Here is a 20394-nt window from a genome sequence, read left to right as displayed (position 1 = left end):
TAGAGTGTCCAATCCACCTACAGCATGTCTTTGGGATGTGGGAAGAAACTGGAGCACCCAGAGGAAACCCACGCAACCGCAGAGAGTATATGCAGACTCCGCACAGAAGGCACCCCAGCCAATGATCGAACCAGAGAACCTCTTGCTGTGAGGCGGCAACGCTAACCGCTGCACCACCGTGGCCGCCCAGAATAAAACAGTAATAAAAATGTTAAATGTAACAAAGGATCATCTTTTGCCAAGTAAAGCCATAACAGAGATTTTAAAAAGAGAAAAATCTAAATATGATATGGACAGATTACAAAAAGCATTTGGTACCATTCCATATGGGTCCCCTACACATGATCGAAATTTCAGAAAGCCGAAACCCATACGGCCGAGACCATATGATCAACTTTTGAAATTTCGACCGTGCAGAATGGGCATCTCCGTATAGTGCGGAAAAGGAAGATTTCCATCTTCCGCACTGTAGTGCGATCTTGGAGTCGGTATATTTAAATTGCAGAGGGTGTGGGGGTGCAGGAAGGCTTGTGTGTACCTAAGTTTTTGTTTTGTTTTTTTTCATGTTAGAAATTTCAAAAGTCGAACATATGGTCTCGGCCATATGGGTTTCGGCTTTTTGAAATTTTGATCATGTATAGTAGACCCTTCCATATACATCTGTAGTCATTAATTTATCCATGAATATGATACACCCTACCTTAATCAATTACATTACAATGGCCACGAATCAGTGGTAAAACACTGCAGTTGAGCCACAGGGCAAACTTTTATTCCAGGGATAGCAATTCAAAGGGAAATATTCCAGGGTAATTCTGTGCCACAGGTGGTGCTGTGTCATGCACCTAACAGTTTAGCAGTTTACTCAACAGATGGCTAAGATTACAACTTAGCTCCCAGAAATCAACCTTGTTTAAACACTCTTTGCAGATCACTTAAAACTGTATAGTTCATCAGACGAGAGTTCAAGGCACAACCACAAATGATTAAAACCTTTTCAAATGACATAATAATAATAAAAACAGTTGTTCTTTATAAAATGTGTAAAAACATTTTAAAAAAGGAAACCTACACTATCAAGAAAATATCAATATGGGACAGGAATGTGACTATAAAGGAACTTGATCATGTATTCCTTCTCTGAAGGGTCTCCTCAAAATTACAACATGTATAGATTTGCAATTGTGGGACTACATTCATATCTGCTGACCTCCTCAGATTCAAACACGGTGAAAGTTTTAAAACATGAGGAGAAGAAATCAAAGTTCAAGATGACGACTTTTGTTTAGTTTAGCAGAAACATTCTGCAATAAAGTAGGAATGGAAGTCAAACCAGAAATGGACAAAAATCAGACTACAACCGAATATGTCAAAAAACAAAGGAAATAACTATAACCATTAAATACTACCTAAGGTCCAACTACCTAGGCTGCAATGGCTTTGAGACCAGCATTGTTCCCCCACACCCCCAACTTACACCTTTCTCGTGGAATTACCTTACATGAGCACTAAGACTATAAAGATCATTAAAAAATCACAAAGCAGTAAAAAAGGACTTCAGGAACACCTGAAAGGTACTTGAAATGCAAAGGTCATTGTTAATGTTATATTTAAACAAACCTGTACTGCTCACTCACAATTTTTACTTAATATTCATGGTGGAGAAGTTACTAAAATTAGTCTGTAGGCTTTACCGTCACTACTTCACATACTCTACTCCTCTGTAAGGGAATTTATTAAGTTACCCGATGATTTAGCCACACCCATAACAGTGATCAATCTCAGCCTCCATATAAGTCTCGTATGAAGTGAATGGAGAACAGCTATAGGTCATTTCCCTGCATAAGGGAGGACTTCCACAGACCCAGGCAATTACAGACCCAAAAGTCTGACCAACCTCATATGCAAAGCCCTGGAAACACTTACAATGAAACTAATCAGGACATAGGGAGCCTCCAACCACTGGATCTATCCCAGTTTGGAGTCATCAAGGGCAGATCATGCTTACTCAAGCTGGTGGATTTTTCTGAAAAGGTCACGAAAGCAACAGATGTAGGCAAAATGGTACATACCCTGACCCAGCCAAGCCTTGTGACAATTCCCCACTCAGGCACTACAGAAAAGCTAAATAAACCAGGAACAGACCCCCATATTGCCAACCAGACAGGACGCATGTTACGGTTTATTATTATAATTTTGTGGTTACTACAGCTGAGAAGAAGTGACACTACACTAAGACACAAGCTTAAACAGTTTATTATTATAATTAACAAATTAAATTAAAAATAAAGATGTTTGTACTTACAAGCATTAAAGGAATTATTAAGTCCACTGACAGGGGAACTCTAATTTATACAGTGCAGTTATTTGTTTAGTTAACACACTTGCAGGCACCGATACATTTAAGAACTTAGTTTAAGCTAAACGTTTGTGCTGATTAAAGCAAATTAGTTACATTAAATTTAAAAGATGAGTTCCGTTAAGACAGGGCTGACACTGGCAAAATAGCTGTATGCTTAGTTTAGGCTGGTGCAAAGATTAATTACATTTGGATGATGAGTTTTGTTAAGACAGGGCTGACACTGGCAAAATAGCTGTATGCTCAGTTTAGGCTAGTGCAAAGATTAATCAAATTTGGATGAGGAGTTCCATCCTATTATTAGCCTTTGAACTTTTTATAGGTTTGAGCAGGCCATAGGGTCAACAGGTTTGGCTGATGACATTCAGATCATAAGTTTAATTATAAACTGATGGAATATTTTAGAAAATTATAAATTATTTTCTAAGTTGTAAACAAGTCCTGTAATGTCTGGTTTTATGCATTACTTCCTCTTCTAAGAGAACAGTTATTCCTTAGCTGATTGCAGACTTGTGATAGTTCCTCTTATTTGATGTTGAAAGCGGATAGACATTTTTTTCAGGTTAATTAAAATTTAATGCACTAAGTTTAGTAAGCAAGGTTTGCAGTTAAAGCATGTGTTTAGTTAGCATTTTTACAAAAAAGCTATATGCAAGATGCAGTCCCTTAATATAACTGTTGTCATTTTATTGTACGCAGGAGTGAGGTGGTCAAGGCACCTAATAATTTGGGCAAGCTGTGTGGGCCCATTACAAGCCACCCCTTACATTGAGCAACTTACACTGCGTACTTTTAATAAATTTTAGGATTTTAACCAACACTTTATAATGAACAGTTCAGCATGTTGAAATGAGAGTAGTTGAAAACATACAAAACAAAACAGAACAAATAGTAATGAGCAGTAATGGATGCAAAAGAACGCTGAACCAGGCTGACGCCTTGGATGGCCACATGAAAATATTATACCAATGCAAGCAGTTTTTTTTTTTATTATTTATTTGCATTTTGTACAATTATACTTTTGTTTTTAATTAATTTTATTAAAGTTTGATGCACATTATATAACATTTGATTTTATTGTTGCAACACAATTTGTTCCTTTTTTTTTTTTTTGCTTGTTGAAAGTTGGGACGCATTAAAGTTGTTTATTTTGGATTAAGTGTAATAAAATACACACAAAAACATTTTTTTCTGTATACTTTACCCTTAACATTTTTTTATTTGATGCTGTAAAGCATAACTTTAGATGAGTGAACACTTTTTTACTTGCTATTAGACACTTTTTATAAGTATTTTTTTTGTTTTGGACACAAACATTTATGTCACTTGACAGTTATTTTAATGCGTGGCATAACTACAAACTTTTAGTGTTTTATAAGTTTTGGTTTATTTTACCACATTTTTGTTTATAAATGATAGGCTGGCCATGGCATATGAAATGTTTCAGTCCATTAAATGCAGTTAATTTATTGTCCATGGCATAGTATTTTAAACACATTTTTGGGGGGGCTTTTACACAAAACTTATAGCCATGTTTTTTGTTAGCATGGTTTTGGAAGTAATTTGCTCTCTAGTAGGAATTACAGTTTGCAAATTAATGTTTACTTTAGGTTAACTGCTGGAAATGTTGTTTTGCCATATTTGTATTTTTAGAATAACTAATTTGGCAAGTTTTTGTTGCGTTAGACACACTTTAGGTACAACATTAGCTTGTTTTTCAAATACCATTTTTATTTTTTGCACAGTTGATGTTTGTGCTTTTGAAGTTTTTATTAAAGTATTATTACGTTGCCACCCCTGGATTGGGGAAATTTACTTGTTTGCTTTAGTGAAGCTTTTAGACCAAAACCTAGGTGTCTTTTTTTGCCAACATTTTTTTTACCATAGTTTGCAAGACATTACATTGTTTTGAGCAGTCACTTTTTAATGCTGCACTAGGCATTGTTTATATTATACCAGGGAATTTTACTGATGATTTTTGTTGTGTTTTACTTTTATTTACAGTCCATTCTCTATTTTGAAGATGTTGTATTACAGTTTACATTGCAATGTCCACATTGTTTTTTTTTCATAATGATATACAGTTACTATATTAACCTGTATACTGGGGTTATGCAGGTATTTGTGGGGTACTTGGAAAGTATATTGTCTCCCTTTCCAGCTAAAAGCAAACTGTGCTCCGTTTTCTTTGCTATAAAAATGGAGAAGAATGCATTAGCCAAGTCCAAAATTGCATGGTACGATTCAGTAAATGAAGACAGTTTTTAACAATGTTTACAACAGCTGCTGCCAGTGGTGGTGTGACTTTACATGATTGACCAAATTTTTAGTAGGTTTAGTTTTTATTTGCAACAGCTTTTGCATTGTTTTTAATATGTTTGACCATTTTGACACAGCAGATTTGCACTGTACGTCCTACTGTGGTTTTTAAGGTTTCCCTTTTTTTTAATATTTGTAGTTTTACTTTATTGTTTTTTGCTCTTAGGCTATGTTGGTTTAATGCATTAATAATTTGCTTTAAGTGTGGGTGGAACATTAAGTAGGCACATTTGTTCATTTGAAAGTAAGACTATTACAGGTTGTACCTTAGCTATTAGAATGCTTAGCAAATTACACTTTTTACACTTATAATTAAATAATGTATAGTGAATACCATTTTATGTTGTTAGAACACAATTTGGCTTACAAATCAATACATGCACTGTAGTTTGAGAGGGATTTTTTTAGCCCTTCGCATTTTCTGTTTATGCTGTTGAATAAACAAATTACTGTCTTTTTTTAGTAAATTGCCTTGCCTTTTTAAAGTTATTTGTGTAAGAATACATTTTTTATATTTTATTGTAGTGTACTAAGTTGCTGTGTGAGCTTACTTACTGCATGTTGTAAAAGCTGTTAAAAACATTTATTTGGTTGCACATGCTCCGGCTTTAATATATATACACACATATATATATATATATATATATATATATATATATATATATATATATATATTTAAAACTGTTAAGGCTAAAGCAGTAGATGTGGGCAGCTTAAGGCTATTATTAACTGTATTTTTCCCCTTCTCTCTTTTTGTATATATATATATATATTTTTTGTTTTTTTTAAAGGTAAATTAAGTCTGCTAGAGCCTTTGCCATTTTGTTTGAATTTACTTTATGTAGAAATTTTAAAGGCTTTGAAGGGGGTGGGAGAGAAACTTTACTTAATACTTTAGCAAGAGGATTCCTTTGACCCCATGGTCTAGCCATGGGTCCTGCAAGAATTTTACCTAGGTTGTTTGCCTTATACTTTTTTTTGCTAACATTTTTTTAAAGAAAATATTGGTGGTTGTGCCATTTTTTTTGGTATAACCTTAGAATCCCATCCTTGTTGCCAATTTTTTATGATTCATTATTATACATTTGTGGTTAATACACAGTTGAGAAGTGGTGACAAGACAATAAGGCAAAAGCTTAAACAGTTTATTATTAGAATTAACAAATTAAATTAAAAATAAAGATGTCTGTACTTACAAGCATTAAAGGAATTATTAAGCCCACTGATAGGGGAACTCTAATCTATACAGTGCAATTATTTGTTTAGTTAACACACTTGCAGGCACTGATACATTTAACAACTGAGTTTAAGCTAAACGTTCATGTTGATCAAAGCAAATTAGACAAATTAAATTTAGCAGATGAGTTCCGTTAAGACAGGGCTGACCATGGCAAAATAGCTGTATGCTCAGTTCAGGCTAGTGCAAAGATCAATTAAATCTGGATGATGAGTTCCATTAAGACAGGGCTAACACTGGCAAAATAGCTGTATGCTCAGTTTAGGCTAGTGCAAAGATTAATCAAATGTGGATGATGAGTTCCATCCTATTATTAGCCTTTGAGCTTTTTATAGGTTTGAGCAGGCCATAGGATCAACAGGTTTGGCTAAGGACATTCAAATCATAAGTTTAATTATAAACTAATGGAATATTTTAGAAAATTACAAATTATTTTCTAAGTTGTAAACAAGTCCTGTAATGTCTGGTTTTATGCATTACTTCCTCTTCTAAGAGAACAGTTATCCCTTAGCTGACTGCAGACTTGTAATAGTTCTTCTTATTTGACTTTGTAAGCTGATGAACATTTTTTCAGGTTAATTAAAGTTTAATGCACTAAAGTTTAGTAAGCAAGGTTTGCACTTAAAGCATGTGTTTAGCATTTTTACAAAAAAGCTATGTGCAAAATGCAGTCCCTTAATATAAATGTTGTCATTTTATTGTACGCAAAAGTGAGGTGGTCAAGGCACCTAATAATTTGGGCAAGCTGTGTGGGCCCATTACAACACAGGAAATCAAAACAGGAGAAGTTACCACCAGCCACCAGTGGGGTTTCCCACTGTCCTGTGCTGGGACCACTGTTATTTGGCATCTACTTTTCTGAAGTAAAACAATACCAACGGGTACTGGCTGACTAAGTTTGGAGATAACTGCAGCTAGGATTGGTGACAGAATACTCAAATTACTTTGCCATTCTGCAGGAAAGGTTTGTCCCAAATAAATAACTGGTGCCAAAATTATGGACTGAAACTAAATGCAAAAACTGTTTTACTTTATTCTTTGGTAAGTCTATCCCAGGAAACTACCACATTGACAATACGCCCTTAAGTCTGCTTATGTACTCTGCCTAGTGTTGTGCCGCTCCATGTGTCGCTAGCAGCCTGCCCCAATCCCTCATATTCTCCCTCTTCCAGCTGCAATTACCTAGGTCTGCCACTAGGAGGTAGTGTAAGGCCTTCCTTCCCCAACTACAACACCCTGTGGTCTAGGACTGCGTTAGGCTTTCCCCACTTTACTTACTTAGCATTCACTCTGTAACGAACTCTTATACCATTATCACTCTCACCTTAGCCTCCTTGCCACTTCCCCTTATTCCTGTCCCATATCCCACCCATAAGTCTACTTAGGTACACTTACTTACCTGTGGTGCCATTTTCAACCCTCACTCCCCTGCAGACCTGTCCTGTTCACCGCAAGCTGTTAGCAATGCCCGAGGTAAGCATGTTTTATCAATGGCCCGCAATTGCTCTGCATTAGTAACACTGTTGGAACATTGTAAAATATGCACTATCAGCCTCTGAATCTATCATATGCATCACTAGCTCTTAATTGTGATTGTTATACTACATGCTGGCTGTACTGTTACAGTTTTTATGTCTCGCATATTGTATACTGTATAGTGCATTGCCTTATTCCAATGTATGGCTCAGTTTTATCTGCTAATATGAAGTTGCAGTTTGAGGGAGGCTTGTGTAACCTGGCAATTGCCTTACATGGCTTGCATAAGCTGGACTCTAGAAATAGTCCACTACCTTAGAGTACCCTAGGTTCATTGTTGAATACGGGCTCCAGGACCGGTAATTTTTGGGTTGGTATACCTACTTCAATGGTTCATGCCCAGATACCAGTGCCGGAAGCATGAGGCCTTGCACTGGCTTGTTCAAACCCCACCCCATGTTCTACCAATGCTTTCTGGCTGTATTACCTGTTCTCCTTTCTCAGTCTTAGTAGGGCGTTTATGTATGCCCATCCACTACCGCTAACTAGTGTTGTGTCCCTCCATGTGTCGCTAGCAGCCTGCCCCAATCCCTCATATTCTCCCTCTTCCCTCTTTCAGCTGCATTTACCTAGGTCTGCCACTAGGTGGTAGTGAAAAGCCTTCCTTCCCTAACTACAACATCCTGTGCTCCAGCACTGAGTTAGGCTTTCCCCACTTTACTTACTTAGCATTCACTCTGTAGCTAACTCTTTTGCTTTTTGTTACAGACCACTTTATCCCAATAAACACTGAACTCCAGCCTTCCCTTACCTGTGTTCTCTTATTTCCTTACTGCTCAACTCCCAATTCCACTGATTGTTCATGTAGGCTTCCTCCTCTTTCAGCTCTTCCCGCTCCGTTCGCCCTGCGGGCTCACTCCGCTCACCTACCCTGCCCCCAATTCCCACCAGCCCCCAGTACAACTACATTTATAGCGCTCTAACCACTTCCACATAAACCCCACCCATCAAAGTCCCTCCCTCCCTCTACACCCTATCACTATCCTAGGCCTATTGCCTTACACCAACCCACCACCCACTACTTGTATCACCCTCCACCCTTCTATATCCCACCCTCACACATTCCATTATAATCCTCACCTCTCATACTTATTAACCATCTCTCTTCCTACACATCCCCTCTTACTTAACTCACACTCTGTCTCCCGCCATGCAAACAAAACCTACCTATGCTCTACTACCCTTATTTCTAAGCCTAATCCTCTTCTGCCTACTCTACCTTACTAGTCTCCCACAGCTTCAGCACTCCCCTCCCTTTCACACAACTGCAATTTACATTAAAAAGAATTTCCCTCTACAATCCAAGCCTCCCCACCTCTACAAACATAATGAATCTTTTCTATTTCAAAGGAAGCTCTTCCTTACGCCTAGTAAACCACTTCCCATACCCACCAAACTCACCTCATTAGGTTCCAACATCTACACCTATGACCCATTAGAACATAGATACCCAACCATAATCTACTCGAAATTTATCACCTTCCTCCTCCGTTCTGGTGGCATACACCCTAACCCAGGGCCTTAACACAACTCCAACTCTAAACCACATTCACATAGCTCTCCCTTCCTTTCATGCCTGGATCTCTCATAACAAACCTGATATTCTCTCCATCACAGAAACCTTGCTAAAACCACACATAAAAGATAGCGAAATTATGCCCCTTAACTATAAACTTAGAAGAAGTGACAGACACCAAAAGAAAGGTGGAGGAGTAGCCTTACTCTTCTCCTCCTCCTTAACAATGACACTCTATACTAAGCCCATACCCTCATCTGACACTGCCAAGCTAACCCTCGCCCTTCTCAAAGTAAATAATAAAGTAAATAATAATAATTTTTTATGCATTGCCTTCCCTGTACATACCACCTGGTAACAATATTCCTATACTGGAAGATATTCTTGCCTGGTTCACCTCCAACATAAACAATGAGACAATAATCATAGGCGATGTCAACATAAACTGGTCTTCCATTGACTCATCTACCCCTTCTCAAAGCATCAACCTATAGCAATTCACTCAGCTAATCAAACCCCCTACTAGACCAAATAAAGATTACACCATAGGTAGCATCCTTGACTGAATACTAGCCTCCCCACCCAGACCGAGTTTCTGATAGTGGTACTCTCCCAGACCCCCTTAGTGACCATCTCCCTGCCTACATACGCCATTCCCCCTCCACTCTCCTCCTTCAGCACAAACACATTATCACCCGCAACATGCAAAACTTCAACCCCCTAATTTTCTCTAATGCCTTAAAACAGATAGACTGGAACTCTCTAAAGTCCCTCCCTTTAGATGCCACAGTCTCACTTTTCAATATAATTTTCACCGATATACTTAACCACTTCGCCCCTGTAGAACCAAAAGACTTAGATCCAAAACAGCCCCCTGGCTAACTAAAGACACAAAACTACTTGTGCATCACTGAGATAAAATCTGGAAATACTATCAAAAATAAAAAACCTCCCAACTCTCTTGCTGAATACAAGCAACTGTGAAAAAAAGTAAAAAAAAAACAAATAGCCACTGACCGCAAATCCTACTACCTTAAACTTCAAAATAATCATAAAACCAACGCCAAAAAATTTTGGAATAGTATTGCAACAACACTATCCCCAGGCAAAAAAAGAGAACCCTTGGCCTGACCCACACACACCAGACCTCCACCTAGCTACCCAATTCAACTCCTTTTTCATTGACTCCATAGGCAAACTCACCTCTTCTTTCCCTAACAACATCCCCCCCCAACTTAACTGAAACCAAAAACTCAACACCCAAGAACCACGAGTCCTCCCCTTTTACTCTCAAATCCATTCTTACCCACACTACAAAAAAGCTCCTACAAAAGGTAAAACCTTGCTCTAATGCCCCAGATGACATTCCATCCAACTTTCTCCAACTAGCTGCTGATGGCATAGCCCTTCCAATCAGCATCCTATTCAATCGCTCCATTCAGGAGTCCTATGTACCATACCTCTGGAAAAAAGCCTTCATCATCACCCTCCATAAAGGAGGTACAAACTGTTCAATCTCCGACTTTCACCCTATTGCTATCCTATCACCTATTTCTAAGATACTTGAAAAATGTATTCACCTCCAACTATTACCCTACCTACTGGACAACCAACTCCTACCTCCTACCCAACACGGGTTTCGACCAGGACGGCACCAGCACTGCCCTTCTTTCCTTCCTTAAAATCATGAACTCTGCTCGTGACTTTGGGAAAATAGTTTCTACCCTCCTCCTCCACTTATCCAAAGGTTTCGACACTGTCTCTCATAAGCTTCTACTTTCTAAACTCTTTCATCTTAATCTCTCCTCTTCGTCTATCAAATGGTTCACCAGCTATCTCTCAGCCAGGGAACAAGCTGTAAAATGGAACTACTGCACTTCCTCTTTGCTTCACACCCCAACAGGTGTACCCCAAGGCTCTATTTTGGGTCCTTTAGGACATTTTCATCAATGATTTCCACCAAAAGATCTCCAATGCTAAATTGGTGCAATACGCAGATGATTCCACTATCATTTGCTCAGTCAAAACCCTTCCCTTACTAATAAACCTTACTCAAGAGGCCTTCTCCTCCACTGAGTTCTGGATGCTTGACAATCATCTAGCCCTAAATGCCTCCAAATCCAAAATAATGATCTTTACCCCTTCTAGACATACTGCTGTTAACAAAGCATCCTCTATAATTAGCCTAAACAAAACATCTACTGAAATAGTTCCCCATACAAAACTTCTGGGCGTCCTTATCCATGACCAGCTAAAATTTGACATCTACCTACAAACCAATATTAAAAAGACTCATCAAAAACTTGGAATGCTTTATTGACACAGACGTTACCTTTTCCTGTTTTCTAGACAACTACCATCTACCACCTACCCTCCCTTTTGTACGGAGCTCCACTACGCTCTAACCTCCAATCATCCCTAAACTTTCCTCATGCTATAATAAAATTTCAAAGTTTGCCACAAGATCCAAATCCTGTACTCACAACTGTAATTCCCTGCATGCTCTAAATTGGTTGGAACTCCCAGGCTACCTAAATTTCATTCAAATAACTACAGTACACAAACTGATTTTTAAACCTTCCAACTGTCCATCACTCTCCTCTTCCCTAAAACTTCACCAGCCACATAGAACACTTAGATGCACAAATCAGAACCTCTTAGAACTTTCAGAACCTCTTAAAACTTTACAAGCCTTTACACGTATCAGGGCAACTTCTACTATCATTCTCCCTTGCCAGATTATGGAACTCTCTTCCCCCTCATATTAGAACCACCCCGAACCTATCCTCCTTTAAAACCCTACTCCACTCTCACCTTTCCTCCCTCTGGGAGTGCTCCTGTTCCCATCCTACCCGATTCCTGACACCTATCCCTATTCTATCCTACTCACAAACTCTGCCACAGCTTCAATTCCTCTCTCTAAAATTCCTTTGCCTAAATACATATATTGTATTAAATGAACATGAATTTATTGTTTTTGTAAATATTTTATAAGTGATTGATTCAGCTCATACATTTCAAGATATGTAAAAGATTGTCTTGCTGCATATTGAATGTTAAACTGTTCTTATATGCTGTACTAATACATTGTAAATTGTCTTTCTGTCTGGAGCTTTTCTCCTCGGGCCTCCATTGAAAATGGGCTACCTTGGCCCAATTGACTTTCCCAGTTAACAAACTGAAATAAAATAACTAATAAAATAATATTTCTGTCACTGTCTCAGGTTGCACTTGAAGGTCCTCATACCAACCAAAATAAATGGTCAACGTTCAATAAATAAAATGCTCCTCCTCCTTTTTTGTTTACTCAGCTCAGAGATCCTGCAGAGGTGATAGATACTAACACGTTCCCGGAATACAAACTTCAGGTTCAAATGGGGAGCACAGAATACAAACTTCACGTACAAATGGGGAGCAGGCAAGTCTGCCAGTCATGAAGTTACAGATCACAGATATTGTTAGGGATCCCCAAAAGGTGGAAGAAGAGACGGAACACTTGTTTAGAAAGTGTCTGACCTGTTGGAGCTGGGTGAAATCCTGCCATCCACAAAGTCATCAGAGGCAGAATTACTTAACAAAGGCACCTTTGACTATGAAATAACTAAGGTCCAAATGATAAAGATGTTCACTACAAGTTAAATAAAAGTGACCTACAGCCTGACTGATTCAGGTGGCACCAGGTAGCACTCTGCCAAAAGGAAGTAATTCTTCCTCTTCCCAGACTCAGCCTGTCTGGTAGAAAGCTTCCAGGCAGCTTCAGTTATTTCTCATTCACCTTCTAGGTGGTCTAGTGGGAGAAAAGGATTCAAAGTTGGAGCCAGGCTAAAAGGTGAGGTCAGCTACCCCCAACTATGGGGAACACCTTGGCTAGAAGAATTACTTGCATATCCAGGGTCTTAACATGGAACATTAAGAATTAGTCTTGGCCTTTCCTCCCTGAGTTTTATGACAACTTACACAGTTAGCAAGACCCTTGCTAAAGGATGGTGAACACCTTAGACAGAGAGAAGTCCTCACCCTACTTCCCTCACCAGAAGGGAGGCACTGCATTCTCACAAGTGGTGAAAAGATCAATCTCTGGAATGCTTCAGTCCCAGATATGATCCAGGCACAATTTCTGAAATCACAGCTCCAAGAAAAAGGCAGCAGGAGCATCTCAACAGGTCCACCACAGGAGCATCTCAACAGGTCCACCACAGGAGCATCTCAACAGGTCCACCACAGGAGCATCTCAACAGGTCCACCACAGGAGCATCTCAACAGGTCCACCACAGGAGCATCTCAACAGGTCCACCACAGGAGCATCTCAACAGGTCCACCATCCACCAGCATGTTCACTTTCCCTGTGATCTGCACTGCTCAGAGAATGATGTCTTTGTCTATGTCTATGTCCAGTACCAGTTAAGCATGATCTCTCTGTAGAGGGTGTACACACTCATCCCCCCTGCTTGTCTGAATCCTGCACAATGGACTGGTTGTCCAATCAAATTGGAAGCAACTTTCTCCAGGAGGTATTACATCTCAAGTACTGGCAAAGTGAGTGTGATCACCCTACACTTACAGCAGCTGTCAGACTGGAGATATCAGACGTAGGAACAGCAGACCTACACAGAGACTGACAGAACTAATCATTCCAGGACCTAGTGACGGCACCGACATCAGCGAGTGATTGGTCTGCAAACACTGACATCTTACCCATTATGGCAATATCCCATACTCGGGAGTGCACCTGGCACAATGAGGATCCTGGTGGACATGAAGCCCCAGCAGGTTACAAGCCTTAGCTTTGCACTGCACTTCCACTAGACAGATTCATGACCTCCACAAACAGCTGTGCAGGCAGGGAATACTAGCAGTGGAGAGTTTGCAGCTCCACACTTGTAAATGTAACTTTCTGAGATGGGTTCAGAGAGGATTTCTCATGACTTATGGTTAATCAATGACAGAGAGTACTCGGTGAAAGTATGAAACCAAGGAAACCCTCAAAAAGCCACCAGAAGGTATTCGGCCAGATAGGGAACACGCTGTACCCCAATATGAGTACTCTGCGAAGGTATGATACCAAGGAAACCCTCAAAAAGCCACCAGAAGGTATTCGGCCAGATATGGAACACACTGTACCCCAATAAGAGTACTTGGTGAAGGTGTGATACCACGGAAACCCTCAATAAAGCCACCGGAAGCTAGTCAGCCAGATAGAAACATATCATAATATTTCACCTACAAGACTTTGGCCAACTCAGAGCCAAACTAGAATGACTACCCCCAATAATCCAACCTAGACCATAACCAGGGTTGATGCATTCCAGGCCATCAAAGAGGACGGCCTCATTAGCTTGACTGCAAGGGAAGGGCCAAAACTGCATCATGCTTGAACTCCTGACTTAGTCTATGACATAGCTTATTTCTTCTTCTAGGATTGGCAGAGTCTAAAAGAGGAAGGGAAAAGAATAGGACAGAGGGAGGGAGATCATAAAGGTCCTCCATAATGGGAAAGGTCTACTTCGGCTTCCAGACACCAAACTCCCAGTTCCTGTCAAGAGAGCCATCAAGAAATGTCCATTTGAACCGGGCATTCAGGATGCAGTGTCCTACTTCTTTCTTAAGGAAAGAAAGTCTCAGCAGGGCTTTCCTGCAGAACATGACAGAGTATCTACCCCGAGCTACAGTGTCAGCACAGCAGGCCTGAAGTCACAGTCTGTGCCTCTTCCACCTTGCACCAAGACTGATGGCGGAAAGAAACTTTCTTCAATGCCTGGTCCAATAAGTAGGATGGGAAACTGGAAAGGTGAAATGCAGAGTCGAATGCTATAACACTCAAAAAGACAGACAGTAAAATGCCTGCTGCTCCTTTCCAGAACTTCAGACTAAACTGTCAAAATTCTATGGTCTTTGAGCCCTGCACTGGATCAGAGATAATGCAGGAATTTGTGCAAGGATGCACTGTCGGTCACTCACTTGAGTCAGCATAAGGTAGTATAGCAGACCTGCCTTCTTAAGGACTGCTGAAGCAGATTCTGGATGTTTCTTGGTTGTGGGAATGACATCAGTGAAGATGGGTTCCAGAAGGGTGGGATGATGCAAAGGCTCCTTCTCCTCCTTACACCGATGCATGTTAAGGTATTTTTGTAGGGAATGAATAGGGCCAAAAATAGTTCACAGAGGAGCTCAAAAGCCTTGTGGTTTCACTGAAATAGGAGGCCATTCACAGGGTGCACTACAGCATAAAGGGTCAACATATTTATCCATTTTAGAATAATGACCTATGAATCTAGGCTCTTCAAAGAAATCCAAGAGTCAGGGAGCTCCCTACCTATCTCAAATTCAGGCCAAGCCTGCATACAATTTCATGGATTGACAAGTTTGAGGCAAGTATACGGTGAATGTCTAGAAAAGCGTCCAGCACCTATGACTACATCTGCCAAGGACAATGTACTGGGACATGAAAGATGTGCCGAGCCATGCACTGGCATCAGTCCATGCATTCTAAAAGTACATTCCCAAACTTGCGATTTGTGTTTTCAACAGAATTCATAAATGTGTTTGACACAGGGACCAGAAATTCAAGTCCTGACATAAGACTCAATGAATGCTCCTCGACCTGCTGAGCCAAAGGTGTGTGTGTGGTGGTGGTGGTGGTGGGGGGGAGGGGGGCAGTAGGCAAGCCCTCTATTTCATGTACCCTAAACCCACAAATCAGTGGCCCAAAAGATAGCTCTCTTTAATATGACTGGATGACAGACAACTCTGATTCATCAAGAGAGGAAGGGGTAGTGCCTACACCCTAGAACACACCCCCACAAGAAGGGAGCACAATCTACACCTCCTCCAGGCCCTGCTGTGTGTCAGGACAAGATCCAAACTGGGTATGTGGTAAAAATGAAATAAATAGTGGGAACAACTGCTGGGTGAGGCCACACCGTTGGGATAACATGTCACAGGATGTACCAGTGCTGAGCAGTACTGAGAGTTATGTGGCTCTGACGTGGGATTTTCCAAGAAAAACATGCCACTCTGTGACTGGCATAAAAGATAAACTCTCTCTTGACCTTCCAGAAGCGCCCTTAGTGTTAGACCTTATAATGTACTTTCATATTAAACAGACAGGCTCAAATTGCTTTTGACTATCATATTCTTACATAAGAACATTACCAATGAAATCTAAAATAGTCTGTGGGCCTTGAAACTATCTGGACTAGTGGTGTCCTGGTTATGACTAGTATCTTGTCTATCACAGGCCTGTTGTGAGGTAGTGGGGTAACAGTTACAGACCTAGAATCCTCTTTTGGGGCAAGAAAAGAAAAGGGACACATCAAACCTTCTGTTACACCTGCTGGGGAGTAGCTTAATTAGTTAGGCACTTAAAACTCACTGGACACTTTGCAAAATGATAATCAGGATTTAGTCATTCAGATCTGCAAGACTACAGAAGCATTTTCAATCACTGGCTGTTAGAAGGATTGGAAGTAACTGCATGCAGTTGATTGGTATTTCATTTTATCTTTTCCTTACACCCTCTGGTTCCTAACAAAAAAGTTTACATTCTCTTAAAAGAGACTCTCTCTCTTCCTTATCAGTCCTAGTTCACTCGAATGTCACGTTTTACAGTTGTACATTTCAGACTCATGAGAGAATTACACAGGCACATTAACACAGAAAACAATTACTAATACGCACAAAAGCAGCAAATGCACTAATTACAACTTTTACAGATCCATATCTTTATCATAAACTTCCCACAGATGAAGCAAATTTTCACAGGGTCCAACTAAGCAGCATGAGCTGCTCCTTCATGATTCTTGTCACTAGGAAGAAGACGAAGCCGACACCCACATCCTTTTACCATTCCGGCAGGTATCTTTTCAGGGATAACCGATACAAAAAAAAATATTTTCTTCCAACATTTTCTTTGTAGTACACAGTTCAGTTAATTTAAAAAGAGACAGCTACACATTAACTTAAGAGAAAATAATAGCTTATCTACAAGTCAACATTATCTAGCATAGTATCCTAACAGCAATTAGTCACATGAATGGCCTGGAGCTCAGCATGTAAAGGACTGTACCTCACTAACGTCCTGCATATTATGTTTTGGGAAGGCAGACAAAACACACAACACCTAGGCCACAATGATGTCAGTGGTGGCCAATCTGACATTTCTTACCCACACAGTGGCAGCTACAAGCTTGTTAATATACGAAAGTACCATTTACCTCTGATGGAAGGCCAGCTAATGAATATCAGTTTCACACACAAAGGCAGTCCGCTACAAGATTATCTATGAAAGATGGTATCAGTACCAGATTTATCAAGTTCAGTCATCCCGAAAAAGAAAGATACTTTATTTGGCCATCACCAATTTTAATAATTACCAACTTCTTATGCAGAAGTCCACAGTATACTGTATGGGACATAATGCAAATAAGTAAAATTATAACAAACAGTGGTTCTAAGGCTTCTGCTTTTACTTGCAACACATTTTGTATCCTGTTGTGACTATATTACATTGTCTGACAGCAAACATGAGGAAACTACAGTAAAGTAGACTGTCAATTAATAAGCAATAGATCTAGTGCTGTGTGTATGGGCCTGCAACGTGTCACCACATTCTCAAGAGTCAAGCAAATCTGGTCCCCTTCAAGGTTATGAATCCATTACTATTATTATTATTTATTTTTTTAAGAATGTCATACACAGCTCCATATCAGAAAGCTATAGCACAAGCTGCCACATGTGGCCACTAGAGTGGTACAAGTAAAGTTTTCCCATTTCTTATTCTTACATTTCACATGCACATTTTTCATAACAAATATCAAATGATCTCACCTGCAAAAGGGCTGGCAAATATCCCAAGAGCGTGTGTGTCATCTACCCACCTAACATCAAATCCTTTCTTCCTGCAAATACAACAAACAGATGTGCTGAACAAAGTGTTTCTTCAGATAGTCAACTATTTAACTCTTCCATATACAACTTTTAAAGACAACCACAAAGTCTCTCACTATGCAGCCTGTAGTATGCTTTTATTAAAAGCAAACATGTTTTTAATGAATAACAGAGATATTATAAACCTCAACCCCTTCCAGACTCATTCATTATGTGAAACACCATTATTTATTTATATAGTTCACTTTGTTAACCAGGTAACACAAAGAAGACAAGGGCAATTTACAATGGACAGCTGAGGGAAACTTCCACATAAATACAGTACAGGACAAATGCATGCAGTATTATAATGAACTACATACTATGCAACACAGATTGGATAAATGTGAAATAAAGAGACCAAACTTTACTTCAGAGATGTGCAGTTTATGGACGGCTGGTCATATCTGCCTCAAATCACTAGGATCACTGCAAGGAGAAATTCTCTTTATCCACTGAGGTCCAAGAACCTCACAGGACAATATAATTACACAACTAAAGCTAGAATCCAAGGTGCAGGCTTCAGCATACGGGGATCTTCACCATCTCAATACAAGAGATGCGTGAGAATTTTAGAATAGTTTTTATAAATGTGATGAGACGCTTGTGATCTGGTACTATCCTCAGAGCATTCAAAATCTGGTTACAAGCCACAGTACACAAGACTGTAAGAGTAACAAATCACAGTAATAAAAACTTCATAGAAACATGCTGCGTGACCAGCAAAAGTGGACAAAATCTTCTATGAGGACCACCAACCAAGGAAAGGCTGACCTTAATGGATTCATAACACAGCACTGCTGACAGCACAGTAAATAAAGAAAAGGGCACCAGATGTTCAACTTGTCTATTTGTTTCTCCTGCCTCCTGGACACAGCAGTAGTAGTCCCATACGCACAGCACCGGGGGGGGGGGGGGAGTGTCAATTGTTCCTTAACTCACTCATATGAAGAGTTGACATGTATGCCCACAAAAACAAGAGCCTGCAACACTTTCACCTTACCGCCTCCTCGTGTGCATGCATGCTCCGCACACATGCCCCATACCTGAAGGCTACTGTAAGAGAGCAACCTGGAAGAGCAAAGTTTACTTCTCCAGCCTATATGTTGCATACTGTAAACCCAGCTCTTCAGCAAGAACAAGCATAAAAGCTTACATGGCAGGATGGGCAAACCAGCACTAGCCCCTCCCAACATCCTCAATGGTTCGCTCCTCCAGGAAGAGGGCCTTAACAGATACAGAGTCATCTTGCTCATTGCCAGGGATTTATTTACCTCTTTACATCACAGAGCTGCTAAGCAAACTGATTTTTTTTTTTATCTGACACAGATACATTACAGAGAAGTAAAGTGTAGAATGTGAAGTTAAAAAAAAATATTAAGCTTAGAGTAATTTACAACCCAATAGTTAATTCTACTTGACCTTATGATGTAAAAAAGCATGCGCTGAAGAACACAAGACATGCAATGGTTAACAGTGGTAGAAAGGGCCATTGGCAAAGACAGCAAGATCTTGCTGGCTTCTAGATGTACAGCAAGGAGGTTTAGGCACTGATACCTTCTACTTCCTCTACAAAAAAGTGTGTATGTAGTGTGAATTCAGCTCAGAAATTAAAGCTAGATGCAAGACAAAACCATGTCAACATTAATGCATTGTTTGCAAGCATCTACAAAAAATAAAATGTAAGCGGAGCGAGCTGTGTAAATGCAACCATAGATAAAAGTGACAACCAGCTGAGCTCATACACTGTCAGCAAGGAAAGGTTTCAGATTTGTGAAAAAGATTACTTCTAACAGCCCTGTAAGAGGCGACTGTGACCTCATCAATCACCACAGACAGGGAGCACTGTGGCAGTAATCACCACAGACGGGGAGCACCGTGGCCGTAACCACCAGAGACGGGGAGCGCCGTGGCACTAACCACCACAGACAGGGAGTGCCGTGGCACTAACCACCACAGACGAGGAGTACCGTGGCACTAACCACCACAGACGAGGAGCACCGTGGCACTAACCACCACAGAATGGGAGCACCGTGGCACTAACCACCACAGAAGGGGAGCACCGTGGCACTAACCACCACAGAAGGGGAGCACCGTGGCACTAACCACCACAGAAGGGGAGCACCGTGGCACTAACCACCACAGAAGGGGAGCACCGTGGCAGTAATCACCACAGAAGGGGAGCACCGTGGCAGTAATCACCACAGAAGGGGAGCACCGTGGCAGTAATCACCACAGAAGGGGAGCACTGTGTTGGTAATCACCACAGAAGGGGAGCACTGTGTTGGTAATCACCACAGAAGGGGAGCACTGTGGCAGTAATTTTAACTCAGAGGATTTACTTTGTTTTGTGATCCCATGAAAAGTGTGACAGGACATTCAACACCTTGATGTAAGGATGACAGGACATTCAACACCTTGATGTAAGGATGCTCAATCCAGACAACTTAGGGTTGGCATACCGATTAAGGTGTTTACCTCACATGCACAAGGTACAGGGTT

At 40.3% G+C, this 20394-nt stretch overlaps 1 protein-coding gene across 1 annotated transcript in view; it reads right to left on the bottom strand.

The window, feature by feature from the left end:
• The window catches only part of R3HCC1L (R3H domain and coiled-coil containing 1 like), a 438719-nt gene that overhangs the window by 294241 nt on the left and 124084 nt on the right, over positions 1 to 20394 (bottom strand). The window contains exon 3 of the mRNA XM_044076916.1: positions 17794 to 17864. Within this exon, the coding sequence (XP_043932851.1) occupies positions 17794 to 17864 (71 nt within the window). The remainder of the gene's footprint in view (positions 1 to 17793; positions 17865 to 20394) is intronic.

Source organism: Protopterus annectens, chromosome 7.part0, assembly GCF_019279795.1.
Source record: "Protopterus annectens isolate FY-2018-M chromosome 7.part0, PAN1.0, whole genome shotgun sequence".
In the NCBI taxonomy this organism is placed as follows: domain Eukaryota; kingdom Metazoa; phylum Chordata; order Ceratodontiformes; family Protopteridae; genus Protopterus; species Protopterus annectens.
Note: the sequence above shows the minus strand (reverse complement) of the source record. Positions and strands in the feature narration are given on the sequence as shown.